This window comes from Pieris brassicae, chromosome 7 (genome assembly GCF_905147105.1).
Source record: "Pieris brassicae chromosome 7, ilPieBrab1.1, whole genome shotgun sequence".
Taxonomy (NCBI): Eukaryota; Metazoa; Arthropoda; class Insecta; order Lepidoptera; family Pieridae; genus Pieris; species Pieris brassicae.
This window is the reverse complement of record NC_059671.1, coordinates 9,942,112-9,964,121: the sequence shown is the minus strand read 5'-3', so window position 1 is coordinate 9,964,121 and position 22,010 is coordinate 9,942,112. Positions and strand designations below refer to the sequence as shown.

General features: G+C 32.2%; 1 protein-coding gene and 2 non-coding genes across 3 annotated transcripts in view; 2 read left to right on the top strand and 1 right to left on the bottom strand.

The window, feature by feature from the left end:
* Positions 1-2,731: 2,731 nt before the first annotated feature.
* Positions 2,732-2,844, top strand: LOC123712653. Its single transcript, XR_006754117.1, has one exon. It is a non-coding gene; the product is annotated as a U5 spliceosomal RNA (small nuclear RNA).
* A 5,693-nt stretch (positions 2,845-8,537) lies between these two features.
* Positions 8,538-22,010, bottom strand: part of LOC123712241 (guanylate cyclase 32E) — a 90,778-nt gene continuing 77,305 nt past the window's right edge. Inside the window, exons 19-23 of the mRNA XM_045665251.1 lie at positions 18,552-18,620; positions 14,112-14,271; positions 10,288-10,490; positions 9,908-9,983; positions 8,538-9,043 (exon numbers count right to left, since the gene is read on the bottom strand). Of these exons, the coding sequence (XP_045521207.1) occupies positions 8,823-9,043; positions 9,908-9,983; positions 10,288-10,490; positions 14,112-14,271; positions 18,552-18,620 (729 nt within the window). The 3' untranslated portion in view covers positions 8,538-8,822. The remainder of the gene's footprint in view (positions 9,044-9,907; positions 9,984-10,287; positions 10,491-14,111; positions 14,272-18,551; positions 18,621-22,010) is intronic.
* Positions 9,525-9,637, top strand: LOC123712652. The gene has a single exon (XR_006754116.1). It is a non-coding gene; the product is annotated as a U5 spliceosomal RNA (small nuclear RNA).

The following is a 22,010-nucleotide window of genomic DNA, read 5'->3' as shown; positions in this document are numbered from 1 at the left end:
GAAAATGGAATGCTAAAAAGAATTAATTTATCAAAATTTAAAACAAAACTATGTTTCGCGAACAGATTTAAATTTTTTAAATACACAGACAATTATTTTAAAACTTTTCAATACCAGAGCATCATTACAATATAGTCATATCATTATTAATTTAAATGAAACAACTTACTTTTTTCGGAACCTATTTGAATAAATAATACTGTGCCTATAGTTTATAAATATTTTACTAAGTAATCTCAAATCTGTACCCTCAAATAATTCTTTAGAGGGGACATCACTTCACGAAAACAACGTCCTCTCGATTTATTTATGTCTATGACATTATTGTACTCTATAGATAAGAAGTATTACAGATTGCATAACGAGATCGCAGCTATAGATATCAACCATATCTTTTTTAAATGCCAAAACCAAATATTCATTTTTAAAAGACTACTGTAATAGTGAAATAATGGAAGGTAGTGATCCCTTCCGCCGCCAGTTGTGCGATTTTCTCAAAAACAAAAAGTGTTATAGTTCATTGTATAAATATGTAAAAATACTATGAGGAAGATTTAAGAAAACAAGTGAAACGTTAGAATAACATGTGAATTAGTGACCGAAAATAAGACTTGGCTTAAAGGTTTCGTTACCAAGGCAAAAAAAAAATATTACAGATTACAGACTGGTGAATGAACTCTAGTAGCTGTGGCTATTGTGGTATTGTCAATATAATATAATCTATATATCAAAACAGCTGAAAGTACAAACTTCAATGATCAATCTTTAAATGTTAGATACTAAACGTCATTAATGATTAAACTAATTAACATAGACTTAATAACAATAAACAGCTGTTTTATTTTTTTATTACATAAAATTAAATATTTGGTAAATTACTTGATTTGTATTTATTTTCACCTATAACTTAATAAAAATGCTCGTAAAATTATGCTTGTGAGTATTAAATTACATGAATTAATCGAACAGTTTAACTTTCTAGGTTTTAATGAAATGTTTCTGATTTCTAGAAAATTAAATATATAATCAATACCATAATAAATACTGTCTGCAAACATAATGTAATTCTCCTTGCCCGATTGCCGTTATGTCAGAAAAATAGTCGATATTGCACAACCTCTACTGAGCAAGATGAAGAGAAGGAGCGAGAAATCGAAAGAATAAAAGCCAATGTGAGTACATGCTTAGTCAAATTATTACTAATTAATTAGTATAATATATATAATACAGCCTAACTAATTAGTTTTTGCTCTATTATGTTCACAAAGGTTTGGTATCAATTTCGTGAACATAATATGCCTATGTTGAACTACCTATGGCTGAGTAAAGAAACCTACACAAGATATTTGTATACTACAAAAATATTTTTTTGGTCAAGTGTGTAGGTACAGTGGAATCAAACCGTGTCCATTAGAAGAAGTAGCTTTCTAACATGTCCAAGTTATTATTAATAGAAATTAGATAATTTCATAGCTAATATTTACATTACAGGCTTCTCTAGATGAACCCCCAACAGCCTGTTGTCAATCTGGTTGTGCAAATTGTGTATTTATAGTATGGGCTGAAGCACTTTCTAAAAAAATGGAACATGCTGGACCAGATATTGCAGAAAGAATAGTAAAAATGGTGGATGATCCATCAATGAGAGCATATTTGGAGTTGGAGCTACGTTTAAGAGGTCTTAAGAAATAATGTGATTGTACATAGTGTTAGTTAAGATAGATATTACATAATAGTAATTAGCTAAAGTTTTTATTTTATGTCTTTTCTGAAATAGTTACATGTTGGCAGGTATGTCAGTGTTAAAGCAAGACACTACTAGAATTACACTAAGACTAACACTAATTAAAAGAAATGTATTCTAAAATATACCTTGATATTGAGTTCTAAAGACAATGTGAATTCAATTTAAACAATCTAGCAAATAATAGTTATGTAGGATTAAACATTTTGTTCACCAAATAGTTATCAATGAATTATTATAGATTTTTATACAAAAACTTTATAAGCACTTAAACTTAACATTTGAATATGTGTATAATTTTTTTTGTTGGAAAATTGACACCTGTGAGCTGTTAAAACTGAAATTGTATGTCTTACTGAGTAATGGTTGCTTACATTATTACTAGTACTGTTATTATTGTTATATAAACATATTTGCATATACAAGGAGGTTCTAAACATAATATGTAGGCTGGATATGATAAACACCATATGTTTTATTATAACAAATAATTTTAAACATTCAGTTGTAGACATTTCACTAAATTCTATTTATGAATTGAATACAGTCAAATTTAATGGATATTTAACACATATAGAGTGGGACTTTTTTTTAAATATTGCTTTTACCGCACCAAAGAAAATTATTACTGTAGATTATTTGTTTGTGTAATAATTTTGATAGTCGAATCATAATAAAACTAATATTCAAAAATACACAAAATGCCCAAAATTGGCATAATTTTTTAAACATACCTAAGTAATGTAGAGAATTAGTCAGTATTAACAAAAATATACAAAACAGGTAAATTACTGTCAAAATGATAATAGAATTTAAGCCTTAAACATATAAATATACTGTATAAATTGTATAATGTACAGTGGCAGTTAGAACCAGGCGTATTAGTTACATACTATAATCCATCAATAGGTGGCGCTGTTGTGTATTTAAAACGTGGTATTATGTCAACAGCTAATTCATACATAACCCATCCAAGACTTAAATTTGTCACTCTAGTTTCCCTTCAAAACGTATAAATCTTTCGCCTTTTACTAAAGATTTCCGTGGAGGGGAACATTCAAATGAGTATTACTCAATTTTTGATACCCTTTATAAGGGTTTAAAATTAATATACTAGGATTAGGTCCTTACATATGAAATTGGCGTTATGTATGGGAGGAACAAAAAGTCGAATATTATTAAATATAATATATTTAATTAATCAAAGTATAAACCATTGTTTTCTATGCATCCATTTTGCCATCTCATAGGTAGTTTATTGATCCCTTTACTAAAAAAACCAGTCGGACAGGAATCAATAAAATCTGAGAAGGCGTTTTGGACTGCCCCCCATCAGAATTAAATTTTTTCCCTTGCAAGAAGGTGTCCAAATTTCTAAAAAAATGGTAATCTGTTGGAGCAAGGTCCGGGGAGTACGGAGGATGTCTTAGACATTCCAATTGAAGCTCTTCTAATTTGGTAGCCGTCTGTTGTGCAGTGTGTGGTCTAGCGTTGTCGTGAAGTGGAGCGATTGTCCAGCCTAGGCTGTTTAGCCGCTAGCTTTTCCATCATGGTTTGCAATTGCTGACAGTAGACATCAGCCGTAATAGTATGGCCAGATTTGAGAAAACTGCAATGAACAATACCGGCACTAGTCCACCAAACGCTGACAAGTAACTTTTTTGGGGTTAATTTTCGCTTGGGGCTAGATTTGGCTAGCTGGCCAGGTTCTAACCATTGCGCTGAGCGCTTCCGATTATCGTAAAGAATCCATTTTTCATCACAGGTAATGATTTGGTTTAAAATACCTTCATTATTGTGCCGGTTCAGTAATGTAACGCAGCAGTCGACGCGCGTTCGCCGGTTTGCTTCAGTCAATTAGTGAGGTACCCACCTTTCAAGCTTTTTAATCTTCCCAATTTGCTTCAAGTGAATTAAAACAGTTTTATCACTAACACCGCAGCCTGCAGCTAACTCAGACGTGGTTTGCGGTGGATCCGCTTCCACAATAGTCTTCAATACTTCATTATCAACTTGGGTCTCGGGCCATCCACGGGGCTAGTTCTGCAGGTCGAAATTTCCAGAACGAAAACGTTGGAACCAAAAATGAACCGTGTTTTCTTTTGCAACATGACCGCCATGCACATCATTCACCCTTCGAGTCGTTTCCGCAGCACTAGTGCCACGGCGGAACTCGTACTCGTAAATAATGCGATACTATAAGTTTTCCATTTTGTAAAATGAGTGACTCAAACAGAAAAAAAACAGAAGAAAAACACAAATGAATGACGGTCATCGAAGCACAAATACATGAGTAAATAGCTGTACAAATTTGAATTTGAAATTCCTCACCAAAGAGGAGAACATCGTAATTAAAGTGGCCAGTACGAAATACGCCAATTTCATATGTAAGGACCTAATATAATGTTATATCATATACATTATACTTGCGTTATGCAGTGGTTACAGTGCCGGCTAGCCTGGAGCCTGTAGCAAATTCCACCAAGCGTCCACCGGCCCGTGGTTTGTTTTAGGTTCTCAAGTTTAGGATAGTACCTAACTCTTTCAATATAGACTTCATTAAGCAAATCATGTTCTACATTCAACAAAGTGAGATGATAATGACGTTCTTATTTAAAAAATCTGGCCATTTGAAAGGTACATGTGCTATAGATGCTAGTCTAAAAATATCGATTATTGATTATAATTAAACATTAGAACATTACGGTAAACAGTTAGTAAAATACCTACGATTTAACGTGACGAAAATCGAGTTTTAGATTTTTAAGTGGAGTTGAAGCAGAAGATATATTACGCTCCTATGTAATATTTTTTTATTACGGTTACTGGTACGTTGGAGAGCTGGGCCCGTAGCAGTTGCTACTCCTGCTATATGGCTAATACAGCACTGACTATATAGATACTTTAATTATATTGTTTATTTATGTATTTACTTATTACGAGGAGCGTAGTATGTATATGACGTATCAACTATACTATAGGTGATATGTCGGCGGTCGCTACGTACAAAGCGACGTGTCAAAAATAAATATTTTCAGGAGAGCGTAAATAATGTTTAAATATATCTATAATTAATCTATGCACTGAATTATAAGATTGTATATGATTATATTACCGACGACGACGACGTGAAGGATTTTAAAGTAGTTAAGACTAGCAATTATTGTCTGTGTATGCAACTTGATTTGGATCAACTGCTTTGGAGTAAATTAAATCAACTCCACTTTATCTGTGACAAATGAAGTGATGACCCTTAGTGCCTCTCCAAATAAAATACTCTGCGACTATGGGATAGGATCTAAAGTTAAAGGCGAGTAGGCAAAGTCCGCGACTTGGGTGTTTTGTTCGTTCCCGATCTTTCATTTGCGGAGCATGTTCGAACAATTATAAATGCTGCATTTAGGAGATAGGAGTTTGTCCTGCGAAATTTAGTTGGTCTGTCGGAAACTGCGACTAGGGTGATATATTCATCATTAGTAAGGCCTTGAAACCAACTGAGTCATATGACCCCCTTATTATATTAATATAGGAGAGGCATTATGGGGAAATGATTGAAAGGGTGCAAAGGAAAAGACCTTCCTTTCCTTCCTTAGAAATTTGTATAAAAGAAGGTACAATTTGTTTCCTTACCTCTACCCAACTAAGTTATTGACGGGTGTTTTAGGGAATAATTCATTAGAACTTCGTAGGGATTTAGCTGTAATAAAAATTTGTTTAAGCGTAATTAAAAACGAAACGGAAAGCGCATGCTTGCTTGCTGAGATCATGAGACAACATAACCTTTTTGCTATGCGTTCAGCTCGCACTGTCCAGCGTCAACAAGCTCCCAATCCCCGGTTACTCTCGCTGCTTAATGGGTATTTCGACTCTTCACCATAGAGCGACCTATTTGTGAAGCGTATGGGGGTAATATACTGTGATTTAGAAATGTACTTGGAAAAGATTAGAGGATAGCAGGAGGTTTACTGTCAATTTTGTAAATAACTTCATTGTATTTTAGGTTTATGTTATTTTTAGTTTGAATTTGGCCAACATAAAACCCATGAATGATTGTAAATAAATAAATAAATTAACCATACATGTTGTCATGAAAAATTCGATAGATTACTATTTCTACATTATAAATTTAATATAACCGTGTCGGCCAAGTCCAAAGTTATTTATACGTAGGCGATATCAACTAGTTTTTATTTAAATTTATCTTAAAACGTGTACTTAAGTTAGTATAATGAAAGGTACGACTTGAATATTTTAAGATTACCCTTTAAAGTAAAAAATATACATACTTCTGTATACGTGGTTATTTTTTATTATAGTGCGACTGCCTTAAGGGAATGTAAATAACGACATTTACTGAATTAAAATAATAATCAGCATTATTTTTATTAGTGATATAACATCTTTAAGTAAATCGAATAAATAAATGCGTTTAGTTTTCAATATCTTATCAACTTAATTAAATAGGAACTTAAAATGTAAAATAATGCACTTAATGCTTCTCAATCAATCATAGAAAGTTAACAAAATTAACAATAAAAAATATACATATTATTTTAATTATCTGATGATATAACTAATCTAATTATCATCACAGTTTCATTCAGAATGATAAGTATTATTATTTAATTTATAAACTATTCATTATTTTTCAACATTAAAACATAAATAAAATGAATTCGTTTCTAAGTTATCTAATTAATCATCTTCGTCATCACCCTGGACCTCCTTAGTATGATTAAAGTTTTTATAAAATTCATGATAATTTTGTGGAATTATCATTGTGTCACACAAAGTAATGAAGTCCTTGTACTTTGCTTCAGTTATCGCAATTGGCTGTTTGTATAACTTCTCTGGTATGATCTCTTGTTCTTTCAGTTTTCTTGCTCTTGTGTATTTAAAATTATAGATCACGTTTCTATATCTATCTCCAAAAAAACATATTTAAATTATAAAATGTCTTGAATTTTAACTTCACTTATCTGTAGTATTTAGCCTTCTTCACGTATGTAGCCATTCATCGAAATCTAAAATTAGATCATGATCCACGTCTACGACTGTATAGGATGGGACATTCTGTTTAGCCCAATGAATCAGTGTATATCTTTCATCAGGTATATAAACGATTTTGTTTTTTATTGATCTTTCTATATGCTCATAAACGCTATCTCCCTTGTTTTGAGTATGTACCTTAAGAAACGATGGTCCAAGTCTATCTTTAATTTGTTAATTACAAACAAGTACATAAATACAATACGATTGCGATTCTGGCCTGCGCAGTTGTCTGACCAGAATCTAAAATATTGCCACTTCATTAGCGCCGTTTAGCAATTGTTTCGTCCCACATGTAACAAATAGCTTTTTATATTCCAGCACAAAATTATATACAAATAATTTACTTTTATAATGAAGAACAATGATGTTAGCATGTGGGGCTGTTATTAATCTTCTGATAATCAAAGATAGCTAGTTTTTTGAATGTCAAAATGTAACTAATATTTTAATTTCTCACTATCCAATGGTATGAAACTATAACTAATGAAAAACACTACATGTGTAAGTCAACTTCAAGTAAACAATATAAAATAATTGGAAAGTTGACAGGTTCGAGCTGTTAAAAGCTTTATTGTATGTCTTACTGGGTGATGATTGATAATGATAACATCATTACAGATTACTATTGTTCTTTAACCTATTTTTATATAGGTACAAGGAGGTTATAAACATAATAGGTTGGATATTATGAAAACCATAGGTTTTATTCATTTATTACAAACAACATACATTTTAAACATTCAGTTGTAGACATATCACTTAATTCTACTTATAAAACGAATACAGTCAAATGTAACAGAACTAAAACATGGAGTTAATCTATTTTGTAAATTTTGCAAAGTTTTCGACACCAAAGAAAATTATTACTAAACATTTGTTTGCGTAATTATTTGAATCGTTGAATAATAATAAAAACCGCTAATATTCAACGCTCACAAAAGTATAGCTTCGGTGCCATAAAAATGATACGATACTCTAAATTTGGCATTTTATGTGGATGATTATTTTAATATACCGAGTTAGTCAAGCAAAAAATACAAAACAGGTATATTACCATCAAAACGATTATCGAATTTACGCCTTATATCTATAACTATACTGTATAAATTGTATAATGTATAACATTTAATTAGTTAGGTCCGTGTCTGACGGACGGACAGACTGACTAGGCTAAGGACATTGTCCTGAAATCACAAACATCAAACATTAATTTCTTGTTCGTATAATCGTTTCTCTTATACCTAAATACACGGTAGCCATAGCAGTATTAAGATTATATCGAAATTGTCAAATGATACAAGTTTAAATATAACCAATGTACTTTTTTAATCGCCTAACTTTAAATGGTTTTAATAAGTAAATTCATTGATAAGAAACAACATTAGATAATTTAACTACATATTACCAAGTATATTTTACTAAGAGTGGAACTGTGTTTGTAAATAGGGATTTTATTATATAATCACATTTAATAGCAGAAATTGAGCACAGATTTTGTTTAAATATTGTATATAATGTTTGGTTACTACGTTTATTTACTTACCTACAGAATACATACTTACTTCCTACTTCCTACCAGCCTTGAAAATCCCAATGCGATTGTGGTTTAAAACCACTATTTTCGAATAAAATCAAAATTTGTAACATACATTAAAATCGCATTATCATAACTAAATAAAAAACTCGCTAAGAAAGGTTGCATTTTTGGTTACAGATTCTAGCATTCCAAAAACCGTAAAAAATTTAAGAGGTCTGTAAAAAGACCGTACTTTTGCACTTATAATGTATCATGGTCACTATTTAGCAAATAGATCAGATAAACTGTAAACATTACAAATTAAAATCATCTAAACAATACAAACGTCTCATGGCATTAAGTTTCCTAGTCCTCTCATCGATATCGTCAAACGAACTCACCCTGTCTGTGGCGTTAAAGCTGTTTAAGTCTAAATTGGAGCTGGTCGATACACAAAGGTTCCCTCCACATACGAGAACACATAGATCCGAGGGGCTAGGGGTGTTAGCGTCAGTCGTCACAGAATGTCACGGCTGGGGCTGAATGGTGGTCCTTTTGTGGCACGAAGCAGGAGCAAGCGGGGCGTCCGGGGGACGAAAGGGCAGATCCGGGGCCGAGGGAGCCCCCACATGATAATCTCGCCCGGTCGCGGATGTTGACAGTGGAACGACGGGTGTTCCATAGCCTGTCCTCGTATATCACACTTGACGGACTTTGTGATACGCCTGGGTCTGAAAAATATAATCTTATATTCAGGCTTTGAGTAGGTATTTCTAAGTATATTGGTTTTCGATACTTTATCGATGTTTGAGGATAGATATAATAAAATTAAATTAATAATAGTATCGTCTTTTGTTAAAATAGCTTTTATACATTAAGAAAAACACTTTTTGAACGGATTAAAGCTATGTATTATTTTTTAAACTTATAGTTATTTACATAATTCTAAATTTTAATTTTTTCCGACGTTTCGCGTACTTTTCTTAAATAAATAATTCCTAAAAGATCATTGTCTTTTTCCGTGGCCAATTATTTTCATGAGCCGTTAAAATATTTCTAAAAATTAATATCGCGGCCCTGGATCGAACCTCAAACCTAGAAGCAGGCGTGTTAGTTAGATATTATGCTCAATAGATGGCGCTGTTGTGTATTTAAAACGTGGTATTATGTCAACAGCTAATTCATACATAACCCATCCAAGACTTAAATTTGTCACTCTGGTTTCCCTTCAAAACGTATAAATCTTTCGCCTTTTACTAAAGATTTCCGTGGAGGGGAACACTCAAATGAGTCTTACTCAATTTTTGATACCCTTTACAAGGGTATATAATAAATATTATATATATGAATTTGTATTAATGACACCAATAGTTAATAGTTAACTCTTTGACATTTTATAAAGCACTTGTGGAGTATAAACTATTAATGTACGTTGTACATATTTAGTTAGTACGACTAGGAACTTGGATGATATGTTGAATCACTAGAATGTTCCAATCATAAACTTTCAATTTTCTGCCTCGATATGGTATTAACTATTCTTTTGGTCTAGAGTATTTTATTTAATTTATGTAATATGTTAAAAAGTCACTTACGATATTTATAAACTGGTTGATTCCTTCTCTCATGATCCTCACCTTCCAGCCACCACGTCCTAATATCACCTTTTCCCTGAAAATTAATTGATGGATCCTATAGATAGATTAATTATCATAATTTTTGCGTTTCATGATCGTTTGTGATTGCCAAATGTTCATCATGACCAACAATTTTAATGTTTGACAAATTATGCTTGCATAACAGTCTGTCACTAACAGACAGAGTCGAATGGATTTTGAAACTAAGTGAGACCATTTCGACTGAACTGTCTAAAATTAATGCACTATGTTTTGATTAATTGCTATGAAAACCTAGAGAATGCTGTTAGAATCTGTATTTTTTAAAATATTATAATACGAAACACCGACCAACTTACTTTAATATTAATAACTCCTCTTTCTTTCAACTTGTATCCGCCATGCTGCTTCAAAAGCTGATAGGTCGCATCACTGATATGGATCCTCTGCGGCTCCCCCGTCGACTCTAATCTTGCGGCTGTGTTCACTGTGTCCCCGAACAGGCAGTATCGAGGCATTTTAGTTCCAACAACACCTGCTGCGCACTGACCACTATGTATACCTGTTAAATGAGAAAGTCAACTATACTGCTGAAAATATCTTTAAAAGCAACCCTAGGTCTTATCCTTATATTTCTGTATTTGTTTCTTGATGTTTTTAGGTAATGGTAACAGGATACGTTACAATTCTTTTTTTTAGTGGTCTAGTTTTTGTATGGTATAACTGTAACTTAAATTTTTAGAAACTTATACTAACACAACTAATACTAATATTAAGGTATGTAAACTAACCACTTGTTGTATGGATCAATTAATAAAGCTTTAATAATAATAATAAAACAGAATACGTGTTCGCGTTTGATAAGCGGCGGTATAGCGAAAAATCTATTTGCCCGAGTTGGATGTAGGCTTTCAGCGTGCGCCTCTCGATTCTGAGGCTGAACAGTCCTGATTCGAAAGGCGTTTGCTGAAAGCTAACACCCAACCCGGCCATGAATTTGACTGGCGTTTCTTTGTGTTTGTTACCTATATTGTTGTTTTAAATTGGTGTTCAAATAAATGAAATTTAAAATGATCTTGGAAAAGTGTCAATTTTGAATTTAACAAATGGTAACCATGGTTTATAACTCAATATCTTTCCTGCATGTACTTGATATGAAAATTCTTAAAATACAAATTAGACCCTGCTTTGTTTTCGTTTTGTGGTTTTAGCATAAAATAATTTGTGTAAGTACATGCTCCTACTCCACCATGCCCTGCTGATAGAGGTTAAACGTTTAGTTTACTTACTGTTATCGTTGCAGGTTACAAACATTCTGTAAATAAATTCATGGCGATTTGAGAACTGACAATAAATTTAGAAATATTTTTTTAATAAAAATAATAATAATCAGGCATTACAACCTTTTTTTTTAGATCTTGGCCACAGATTTCTGTATGAGTTTCATGATCATTTTTCAATCCCATGCAAGCAAGTAATCAGCCTCCTGTGTCGCCGTCAACTTTTTGTTACTAAGGCAAGCCGATTTCCTCACAAAGTTTTCCTTCACTGATTGAGCGAATGTTAAAATATGCACAAAAAAAGAAAGTTTATTGGTGCCGGGGATCGAACCTATGACCCCTAAATGAGAATTGTCACGTCACGTCGCGAGTTATCTACATGAATACTTAATATTAATCTTATTAATCTGGAGTATGATTTATTAGAATAACAGTATTCATTACAAAAAACTCAAGTCCATTGTCGATTGTTTATCGAAGCTGAATCGGAATTGTTTTCGTAAAATTAGGATATGTGATCTTTTACAAACACCCGTCTATCTAAATACAATTTATCGAAAAGTGTTTTGTTTATTTTATTTATAGAACAGGGTGCCAACGGAAGGAGTTTCACCTAATACTAAGTAACACCGCCACCCATATACACACACATTGCCAGGGGCCCGCAATTATACCGTTTCGCTGAAATCCAATCGCAAAGTAAACGGTAAATGGTAAATACGACATGGGATAATCTATGTTTAAGTAAAGAAAACAATCAAAATAAAAGAATTAAATCAGATAATGTGTTTTTATATGTTATAGGAGGCAAACGAGCAGGAGACTCACCTGATGTTGTCATACTGCCGCCCATGGACACTCACATTGTCAGAAGTACATCGCCGGCGCTGGTATTGGATTGGTACGCTCTTTTCTTGAAGATAAAGCTTTTGCGAGATTTCACTTTTTTGTGTAAAATTTGGAATTATATTCGTATTAAATTGCCATAGATTAACAGCAACTATTGATATATACTTGTTCCGTTCCATTTCACGAAAACAACGGGGTTTTAGTTTTCATAAACTTCAAATTTATGTTGTAATAAAATCTGTTATTCTAATAAGACAAAACGATACTCTAAGTCTCATTTATATAGATAATTCATCACGAGAATCACTTTAAAATGAGAAATAGTACACTATTCTCGTAGAAGATTTCGCTTTAGTATTAAAATTCAAACTGAAAATAAAAACATAGTATTGTTATATATAGAATTCTGAGATCTGTTCTAAGTAGAAAAACTTTAACAATAATAAAAATATTTGTTTACGTAACTTAATTTGTATTCAGTTATATATAGTTAAGTATATAGTTAAGTCTCGACTCTGTAATGGTAAGCTGTTAGGTATACAACTTCCCTCACTAAATGATTCTCTTAGTTTTTCTAAGGAAATAAATAATTGTAAAATTATGATAATAGCACACGTCAGGCAAAGATTTAATATGATACTCATTTGTTTCTGGTGTGCCCGGAGAGTACTAAATAGTCTCGACAACTTGGTAATGGTAGGGAGGAGTGATGGCACGAGAAGTCAGGGTCGACTTTTTCTTTACCGACCAGGTAAAGACAATTATGGGTCTCAACTTATGCACTGAGACAAGCTGAGCATGGGCCGAGGAGGGGAGACAAGACACGACCTTATCTCAAGTAATTAAGTTTGCAAAGAAGATTCTGTTATGTAATCAATATATTATCTTTAAGGTAATTCGATTTTGTTAATAAAGGCTGAGAGGTGTTGGTGTAAAGAAAGGAAGGAAAATTTAATTCAGTAACTAAGACATTACTCGATTTATGTAACCTAACATTAGTTTAATGTTTTAAATGTAGCAATCATTACACACTTGAAGCTAAAATGAGCCCTTTAATTTTTTCCACACTCATTAAATGCACTATAACATTCTCGTTTCCGACAATATCCAATAGGTCGACTACACTATGGAAGTGTTACTTAGATTTATAAATCCATAAATAAGTCAAGTTAGTGTTTTGTTAATCCAGCGTCGAAACCTAACTAACTTTATGTTAGTTATAAGATCATGTTGTAAACAATTAAAGGCAGTCGACACCCAGCTTCGAATACAGAGTTTCATTTATTTGAACATCCTTCCAACAATTGCCACCGAACGTAACTCTCCATTACATTAATTTAAGTTTTCATTTCAGTGTATTTATTTCTGCTTGAAATCAAATATCTAGTTTACTTTGCACTCTGTATTAATATATAATTAATCGATATCCATCAAGGCTCCATCCCTCCTAGATTATTATGTTAACAGTTTTAAAAACAGTATATTTGTTAATATATCGTTTGAGATCTATTTATTTATTTATTTGGAAACAAGACAGATACATACCAAACAAAACATGACAGCACAAAATTCATTAAACTGGACAACCTCTAACATACCAGTAGCTATAATAAAGAAGAAAGATACAAGGATTATTAAGGACATTAACAGTTGTTTTAAATTATGTTTAAAAACCTAAATGGCCATTTGGCTTACGTCTCTGTGTTTTATTTGTATAATTATACATACAAATACACATTGTAATGTATTGTACAACGAATTGCAAAATACAAAAATTGTACGAAATGCAAATAAAAGTATAGTAAACTCTGCGTTATTGCAAATTCTTCTCTTCCGTTCTACACCCTCATTTATATATCAGTAAATGTAAGTTTAGACATTTTTTACACGTTTATTAGTTAAAAAAGTTAAAAACTTACCTGTTACAGGAATGTTTTGGTTAAATTAATGATGCTATTATTTAGTTAGCCCGAAAAGGAAGTCAGTCAGTTTCTGTGGACACCACGTGAAGACACCAACACTGACTTGAGTGTGATGTGGTACTTCATACATACCAATTCTTATACGCAGTTTAGCTGTGGGCAGGCCGTTGATCTTAATGTTCGGTATTGCATCCAACATATGAAGAGCCAAAGATGCGACCTCTGCTGCGTGACGCGAACAATGATCTGGTAGACCTCCCACCACCATATAAGCGTCGCCGATTGTCTCAACCTTAAAAAAATATGATCTTAAATTGAGATCCATTTTCAAAGCGAATTCCCATTGCCTTACAATTACATAAATTAGAAAAACAATTACGATTCAGGCTTCAATGTTTTGTACGCGGTTTCAAGATTACGATATTAACGCTACGGATATTGAGAAAACTAGATCAAAATTGTATACAAAACGTCCGGATTTCTTAAATACGGTTACACAGTACAGTGAATGTCTGTCTGTACAGTCTTCATCTGAATGAATATTTTTGACGTTACAACGTTAATGTGACGGTAAAACGTGACATGATTCTTACGCGTCTCTCGCACCCTGAATATTATTGTATATGAGACGGATATATTTAGTTGCACATTGGCTGAATTTACAAGGATTACAATATTTATAATTTATGTATATGTTACCGGAAATGTATGTAATCCGTCATTATATACATTTCGTCGGAATTGTATATAATTCCTACAATCGCACGGAAATGTGTAAACAAATTATATTAGACACATTTCCTAGAAAATCTATACATTGTCTAAATAGCAATTGGAAAAGTACGAATTGCAGTTCGAGGATGTGGTGATACCCGAAATATTATAGGTGTAGCAAAAACCGATGATGAGCTTTATCAAATTGGTACCAAGAACGAAACCTTAAACAATTATATTCTCGATCTCAGATTAATGTGTGTCGAAGAATTCTTCTTGATGCAGAGGATGTATCGAGTACGGAGATAGCACTACGGTCAGTTGCTAACCTACAATCCACTGGAACCGGCCAGGAATTTAAAAAGTGCCTTTGCAAGAAAAAACTGTACTGTGCAAGATGTCTGTGTAATAAAAATAAATTATTGTGTACTTCCAAGTGCCATTCCGGCTTATCCTGCAAAAATAAATAGCCGACTTGTTTAAATTTAACATAATATAATAATACAACTTACCTACTTTAATATTGTGACAGTTACAATTACTTAAATAACATACTGACTACTTAGTTTGACTTTAAAATAGATTAAATTAACTCTCTGATTTAACTATTTTACTGCGACATATATATTACATCTTGTACTGTTATTTATAGTTATATTGGCATAGCCCATATTTTGTTTAACAGCTACGTGAATTAAGTATTCAAAAAACGTAACCGTTAATGCACATTCATTGTACTACGCTTTGTACACGTCTTATCAATTTTACGTGAAAAATTACCCCTAAAAGTGTCAGGCAATATGGCAACGCAAATATCTTAGATTTAAAAATGGCAATTTCGAGGAAAATGTATTTGATAAATGCTGTCAGGACTGTAAAATCTTATAAGAAATTCATTTATTCTAATCCAATTCCAATGTATGAGTTAATGTATATAAAACTGTACATATATACATATATATATACCCTTTTGTAAATGTTTGAACCTTTTTGTAAATCAAACTCATACTTAAACTCGAACTTTGTTCATATTACAAGTGTAATAAGTATGAACGTCAACAGAAAAGATGTTAAATTAATTCTAAATTTACAATTACTACCAGTTCGCAAGTCAAGGGCGAAGAGCGGGCACAAAACTGTCCGCCACTCTTTTTATTCCCCATATTTTGAATCATATAAAGTGTTTGAAATTGATAATTAATCCCAAGGATTAGGATTATTTAAATAATCGTCAAATTTATAAAAGGCTTTATTGATTAATTTACGTTTAACGAGAGTTTTGAATTTATTTAGTGATAATTCCCTAATTTATTGTTAAAACTAATATTATTTCCAGTGGTTTTTCTTATGTATTCCATCTTTGACTGTATTTTTGTTATTTGTTTTTATATACAATTTTTGTTAACTGAAGGATTACTACTGTAATAAATAAATGACATTCGCGTGTTATTTTTCGCGCCAAGTTTTCAAAATCCGTGCCAAATAGCAATCATGTAATAACAAATATAACAACCTTGTTTATCATGCTCTTAATGAGGGTTAAGTTTTCATTTGGTTACGGTTATTATTGTTATTTATCTTTTTAGTATTATTTATTATTAATTTTTTTTATTGTATTTGTTTATCTTAATTTTCTCCTTTGATTGAGGTGTATGTGTGTTAAATTTGTGATGTCATAGTTTCTTGTATTTTTTAGGCATACACATTGTTTCAGTAATAAATGTATTGATCTGTACAATCAATTTAAATAATCACACTAGAGTTTAAAAGACCGGCAACGCACTCGCGAGCATTCAGAAGGTTCATGGGCGGCGGTATCACGTAACATCAGATGAGCCACCTGCCCTTTTGCCTCCTGTAACTTATAATATATATTACACAATATTTTTAATATAAAAAATTAATCGTTCTCTTTAGAAAACATTTAACAAAATTATAGAAGTGTTTGTAAATGTGTTTTCTGATCTAATTTTCCAACAACCGCCAATATCCAAACGTGATCGAAAAATACTTTTATTGACTTCATAAACTAATATAAATTTATATAATTGAGAGAAAACATTTTCATCCAATACGGTATGTATAAGAATATCGTTATTATTCTAGTTCAACTGAATATAACATACATTACGCGTGGGAAATCGCTAGTAGGTACATAGCCCTCCCAACTAATTATCGAAAATAAATCTAAATACTATTTCTCTCTTAAATCGGCAGGACGATGAGCCTTTCACTTGATTTGGCTTGTGAACGACTACGTAATCTTGAATTCTGTGTTAACTACATCATGTTACCTGTATCGCTCTCAAAGGTAACTATATTGAATAACCAAATCAAATTATATAGAAGAAGTAAAGTTTTCTATGTTAGCTGCGAACTTTTCAGCCCAACTGTTAATACAAACAACATTTGGGTTAATAATGCAGTCCTAAGTCAACATAATATATTATCCAGAGGGGTTTATATGTTATTTTATGGACATTTAAAACATTTAATAATAATAACATTGATTATTATACGCTACAACCTAGGCTACTAGTCTGGCCATAAATAGTGTTACATACAAACTTTTTTTTTTATTCAACTTTTTAATTATTTTGAATTTGGATCTCATATATTAGTTTAAATCTTCTTCCGTTTTTGCTACATTTCTCACATTTTTTCGTATTCATTATCAAATTACAATATGGAATGGGGTGTTAAAGAAAATAGGCAGACCAGACACTTCAAAAGCTTGGTATAAGCGGTATGTTCGTATCTTTCTATCAACAGTTACAACAACACTCATTCAAGCCAAAATTCGTCGAAACTCTACAAGGAAGCAAAAAATCTTATCGCGAGAAATGAAGATTACCGCTAGGACTTTGTAGCATATTATAAAACAAGACCTGAAGCTCGGTGTCTATCTTCGATACACGGGACATGCTCTAAATCAATAATTAAAATTCAAGAGAGTGGATCGATCAAAACGCCTTCTGTCGCGATACGCAGGTGAAAAACACAGAAATAACCTCTTTACCGATGAAAAAAATTTCACGAATTTCACAATACACAAAGTGTATCAAGATATAGTTTTGGAGCATGTTGTGAAACCTCTCAGCAATACACTTTTCAAAAATATGCCGTGGCGAAATTTCTCTTCAACAGTGCGAAAATCCATAGATTCGTGGCCAAACAGATTACCCTAATCAAACATATATATATATTTTTAATAATATTATATCACTTCGTTAAAAAAATCATTTGTAACAGAACTTTTGACTGTACTAGGTGTAGGTCAACGTTAAATCGATTATGGAAAATGTTAGTTATGTTTTTTTTCTTTTATCTATTCTGTTATTTATTTTTTATTAGTATAGTTAATAACTTAAAGATGTCACGTGGAACATGGTGTAATGGTCGCAGCTTCTTACAAACATTTTGTAACGTGGCGATTAAAAAGAGTGGCGGAGAGTTTATTGCCAGTTGTTCTCGTCCGTTCTATGTCCTTGATTTGAGAACTGGCAGTAAATGTAAAATTAGAAACATCTCTTTATTGACGTAAGTGTACATTGTGTTACCTAAATGAATAAATGATTTTGAATTTGATTATATATGAATTTGTCTATCCATTGTAAAGAATAATAAAAACTAGTTCCTACAAAAATTAATAAATTCCTAGAATCGGCCATTCAATTGTCATGTTCCGAGGATTGAACGATTGAATTTTGTAATTTAACGCGGAATTGTATGTGTATTTGTACATTTGTTCCAATTACAGCTCTATCTGATTTATAAATTGCCTGTGCAAGCTCATCTTTACGATACAAAATGATAATCTGTAAATTTTGTACAATATAAGACAGACTCTGTTCTTACCTTATATACATTGTAGTATGATATAACTGAGTCACAACATGTGTACAGCTCGTTGAGGATTTCCACAACCTGAAATGATATTAATATGTATCACATATATATGTCTTAGCCAACTAGTCTTATTACGTATCTTATTTGTTGATTTATTAGAAATCTTACAGTTAACATACATATTACAAAACAAATATACAAATTTAAAACAGATTATTGGTTATACAATGGTTCATACTTTGATTAATTAAATATTTTATATTTTAAAATATTCGAATTTTTGTTCCTTCCATACAAAACGCCAATTTCATATGTAAGGAGCTAATATATGACACACAAAACATAAGTAAGTACATTAATAGACAAAAAATAACTGAAATTTAACATTTAACAAACGACATTTAAGACTAAATATTTAAGACTAAAAAACTAGATTGTTACGGCTAAACAAAGTCAAACTCTTCCCGGCTCTTCAAATATTTCCTCACATCCTCTTTGGTGATGTCGAAAATATCAATATCCTCATAATTGGATAAAACTCTAAACATTGGCGGATTATGCAGGTAATTCGTGTTGGAGGCACATGGGACAACTACTCACATCTTGTCGCGTACAGATATCGGCAAACTTCTTGAGCATTAAACAAGGGAGTGGGGGAAAGTTTGCGCATCGTACACAGCGCGGGACAAAAACGTCAACTGATTTATCAATCACGCGATTGACACGTCACCTAGTGCAGCTTGCTAATACTACATATACTATACACATGACCCAGTGGCTGACAGCTGTAGCAGATTTAGTAGATTATATTTTAATTTGAATTCTCAATTATTGATACTTTATTTGGTTGTCTTCATTTCGGATTCAACGGATTCGAAACGTTAAGCTTGATTTGCCGTTGGACTACGGTGGCAGATACCGAGAAAATTCTATGACATCGCAATGAGGTAGAAAGGGTACTGTTAGTTCTAAAGCGAGTAAAATACCAGAGACGGTGACGTAATCTTCATTCACTTTACAGAGTGTTTATTAGACTTTGTATTTGCAAAGAAACTAAGTCTAATGTTAAGGCGTTCGTATAAACTATGCTGCATTTTCTGATCTTTATGAAGATATATTTTTATCTACAGACAGATGGAGATGGTTATTAATCTCACTTGTCAAGGTTATTTTTCTTTATATGTGATCATTATTCGGCTTTTTTATTAACCACTAAGCCATATGTGCTTGCAAGCACGTTTGGCTTAGCTTAGCTAGAAAAAGACAATTAATTTTGTTTAGACAAATATAGACGTGAAACAAAACAAAATACAAAGTTCGACGTACAGTATTCGGGAAATTTAAAAATACGTATAAAGTAATTGTTTTGAACTTTTCCTTCTCTTTATTTGCGTAGGTCGTTTACATTATTTATTTATAAAGTTTATTTTCGAAACAATTATTAATGAATTATCTGTGTCTAAAACGTTCGTATAATATTGTTGCGCTAAATCGGTCTCAGTCAAAGAAAGATGACAATTATCGGTTTTGACTTTGACACATGAACCGGAAACCACACAGTCGTTTTGGTCCTTCTTCGAGCCGTATATCATCTTTTTCAATGTATTTGCTTAGACTAAATTGCCGATTGGCAATTTCTTACCTGTGCACCTACAAATTAATGTATTTATAAATTAAGTATTATCCGTATTACGTATTTGATAATAAATTCTGCTTGAATTGGTGAGAATGATCATGCGTAATTTGTATCTACCTACATCTATTTTTTATAAAAATTGTTTCACAGTTAACGTTTGTAATAAATATGTTTATTACAAACGTTACAATACAATAAAACGGTACAATTTAATTGTATTGTTAATACTTTTATAAAGTTAAGTTTGAAATAATAATAATTATTTGTGGATAATATGGATAAAAGAATAAAAACAAAGGCCGGTGGATGTTTACCAAACGATGAATGCACGCAATCTGTTCCAAGTTCCATATTAATATTGCAAGCACGACAAAATTGGTATTTCTCTGAAATTCAATCATTGTACGATTTGACGTTAAACAATAACAATAAGGAATACGAAAAAAGCAAGCATTTCGTAGAATTTAATGAGTTAGCATCTCAATTAAGTATAAATATTATGTTATGTGTGTTTATTATAATTATGTCTATTGACAACAGCAATAAGTAACTAAGTAACATTTCTGAAACTCGTACTTAACTTCGTAGAGATTCGACACCATTAATAATAACGATAACAATGATAGTAATCATTCTATTAAAATTAATGAATCAAAATAAATGTTATAATCTTAGTAGGAATTAGGTAAAATGAAATAATTGTATTATTTGTATTCATGTCTATGATAATAAAAACCTTTTGTTAAACTTTATCTAATTTAACCTTGTTTAACCAATTTCTGTAATGTTGCATATAGTAAATCATTCTTCAAAAAATAAGGTCATAAAGAAGTTTCACTCCTTACGTGTGTACTAGTACACGCACACATGTCTTTTTATTTTAAAGACACGCGACAGCCGAACCAGCGCATAGTATTTTACCGAGGGAAGGGAGCATCCTGGATTTAGCTTCTGGATACCCAGGCCCACAGAGTGGTAGAATAATCACTAGGCGCGCGACACAATTTGTTACCTGTATAATGGCCGTGCACCAATTAACGTCTAATGTAATCAATAAATCTTTGCATTAATAATTGTCCACAAGGTGAAATTGCCACGTGATCCAACCACAGACAGCGTGTGCCAGACTGATTCAAATGCTATCAAGAAAACATACAAAACCTGTAACAGCAAGAGTTGTTTACTTCTTTGAATTTTATGTTCAAGCGCAACAAAAATTAACAGGAATAGGATCAAATATTTTAAGCTTTATATGGAGTTTTTATTCAAATATCGTTATTTGAATCAGTGTTGCGTCTAATTTTTAAGCCTGATTTGTGGAGCGCCCGGTGATTTATTTTTATGCGGTTGATTTTAAACCTATTTTGTTTGTTTAAATTAAAGAATATAATGTTTAAGCATAAATAACTTTATTTTAGTAAATACCGTGTATGGAGCTTAATTCCAAGTCTTCGTTAATGCTGTCTTCGCCGTATTCTGGGCATCTACTGGGCCGAGAAGATCTCTAACAAGCAACTTTGGGAGCTCTGCCGAGAACACCCAGCCAGTAGATCAAACGACGCAAATGGAATTGGATAGGCCATACACTCCGATAGGATCCCAATCATATTCCCAAGCAGGCGCTTGATTGGAATTCGCAAGGAAACAGGAAGCGAGGCCGACCCAAACAAAACTTGATTGTTCTTTCTAAGTGCCCATTTAACTGATGAAACCTGCATGCGCCCAAAAATGGACAGTGTGTGTCAGGTACAAAATGATGAACACTTACTTCCCTTACCTTTAAAAAAATAAATGACCATGAAACAGATACAGAAAGCTGCATCCCCGACCTA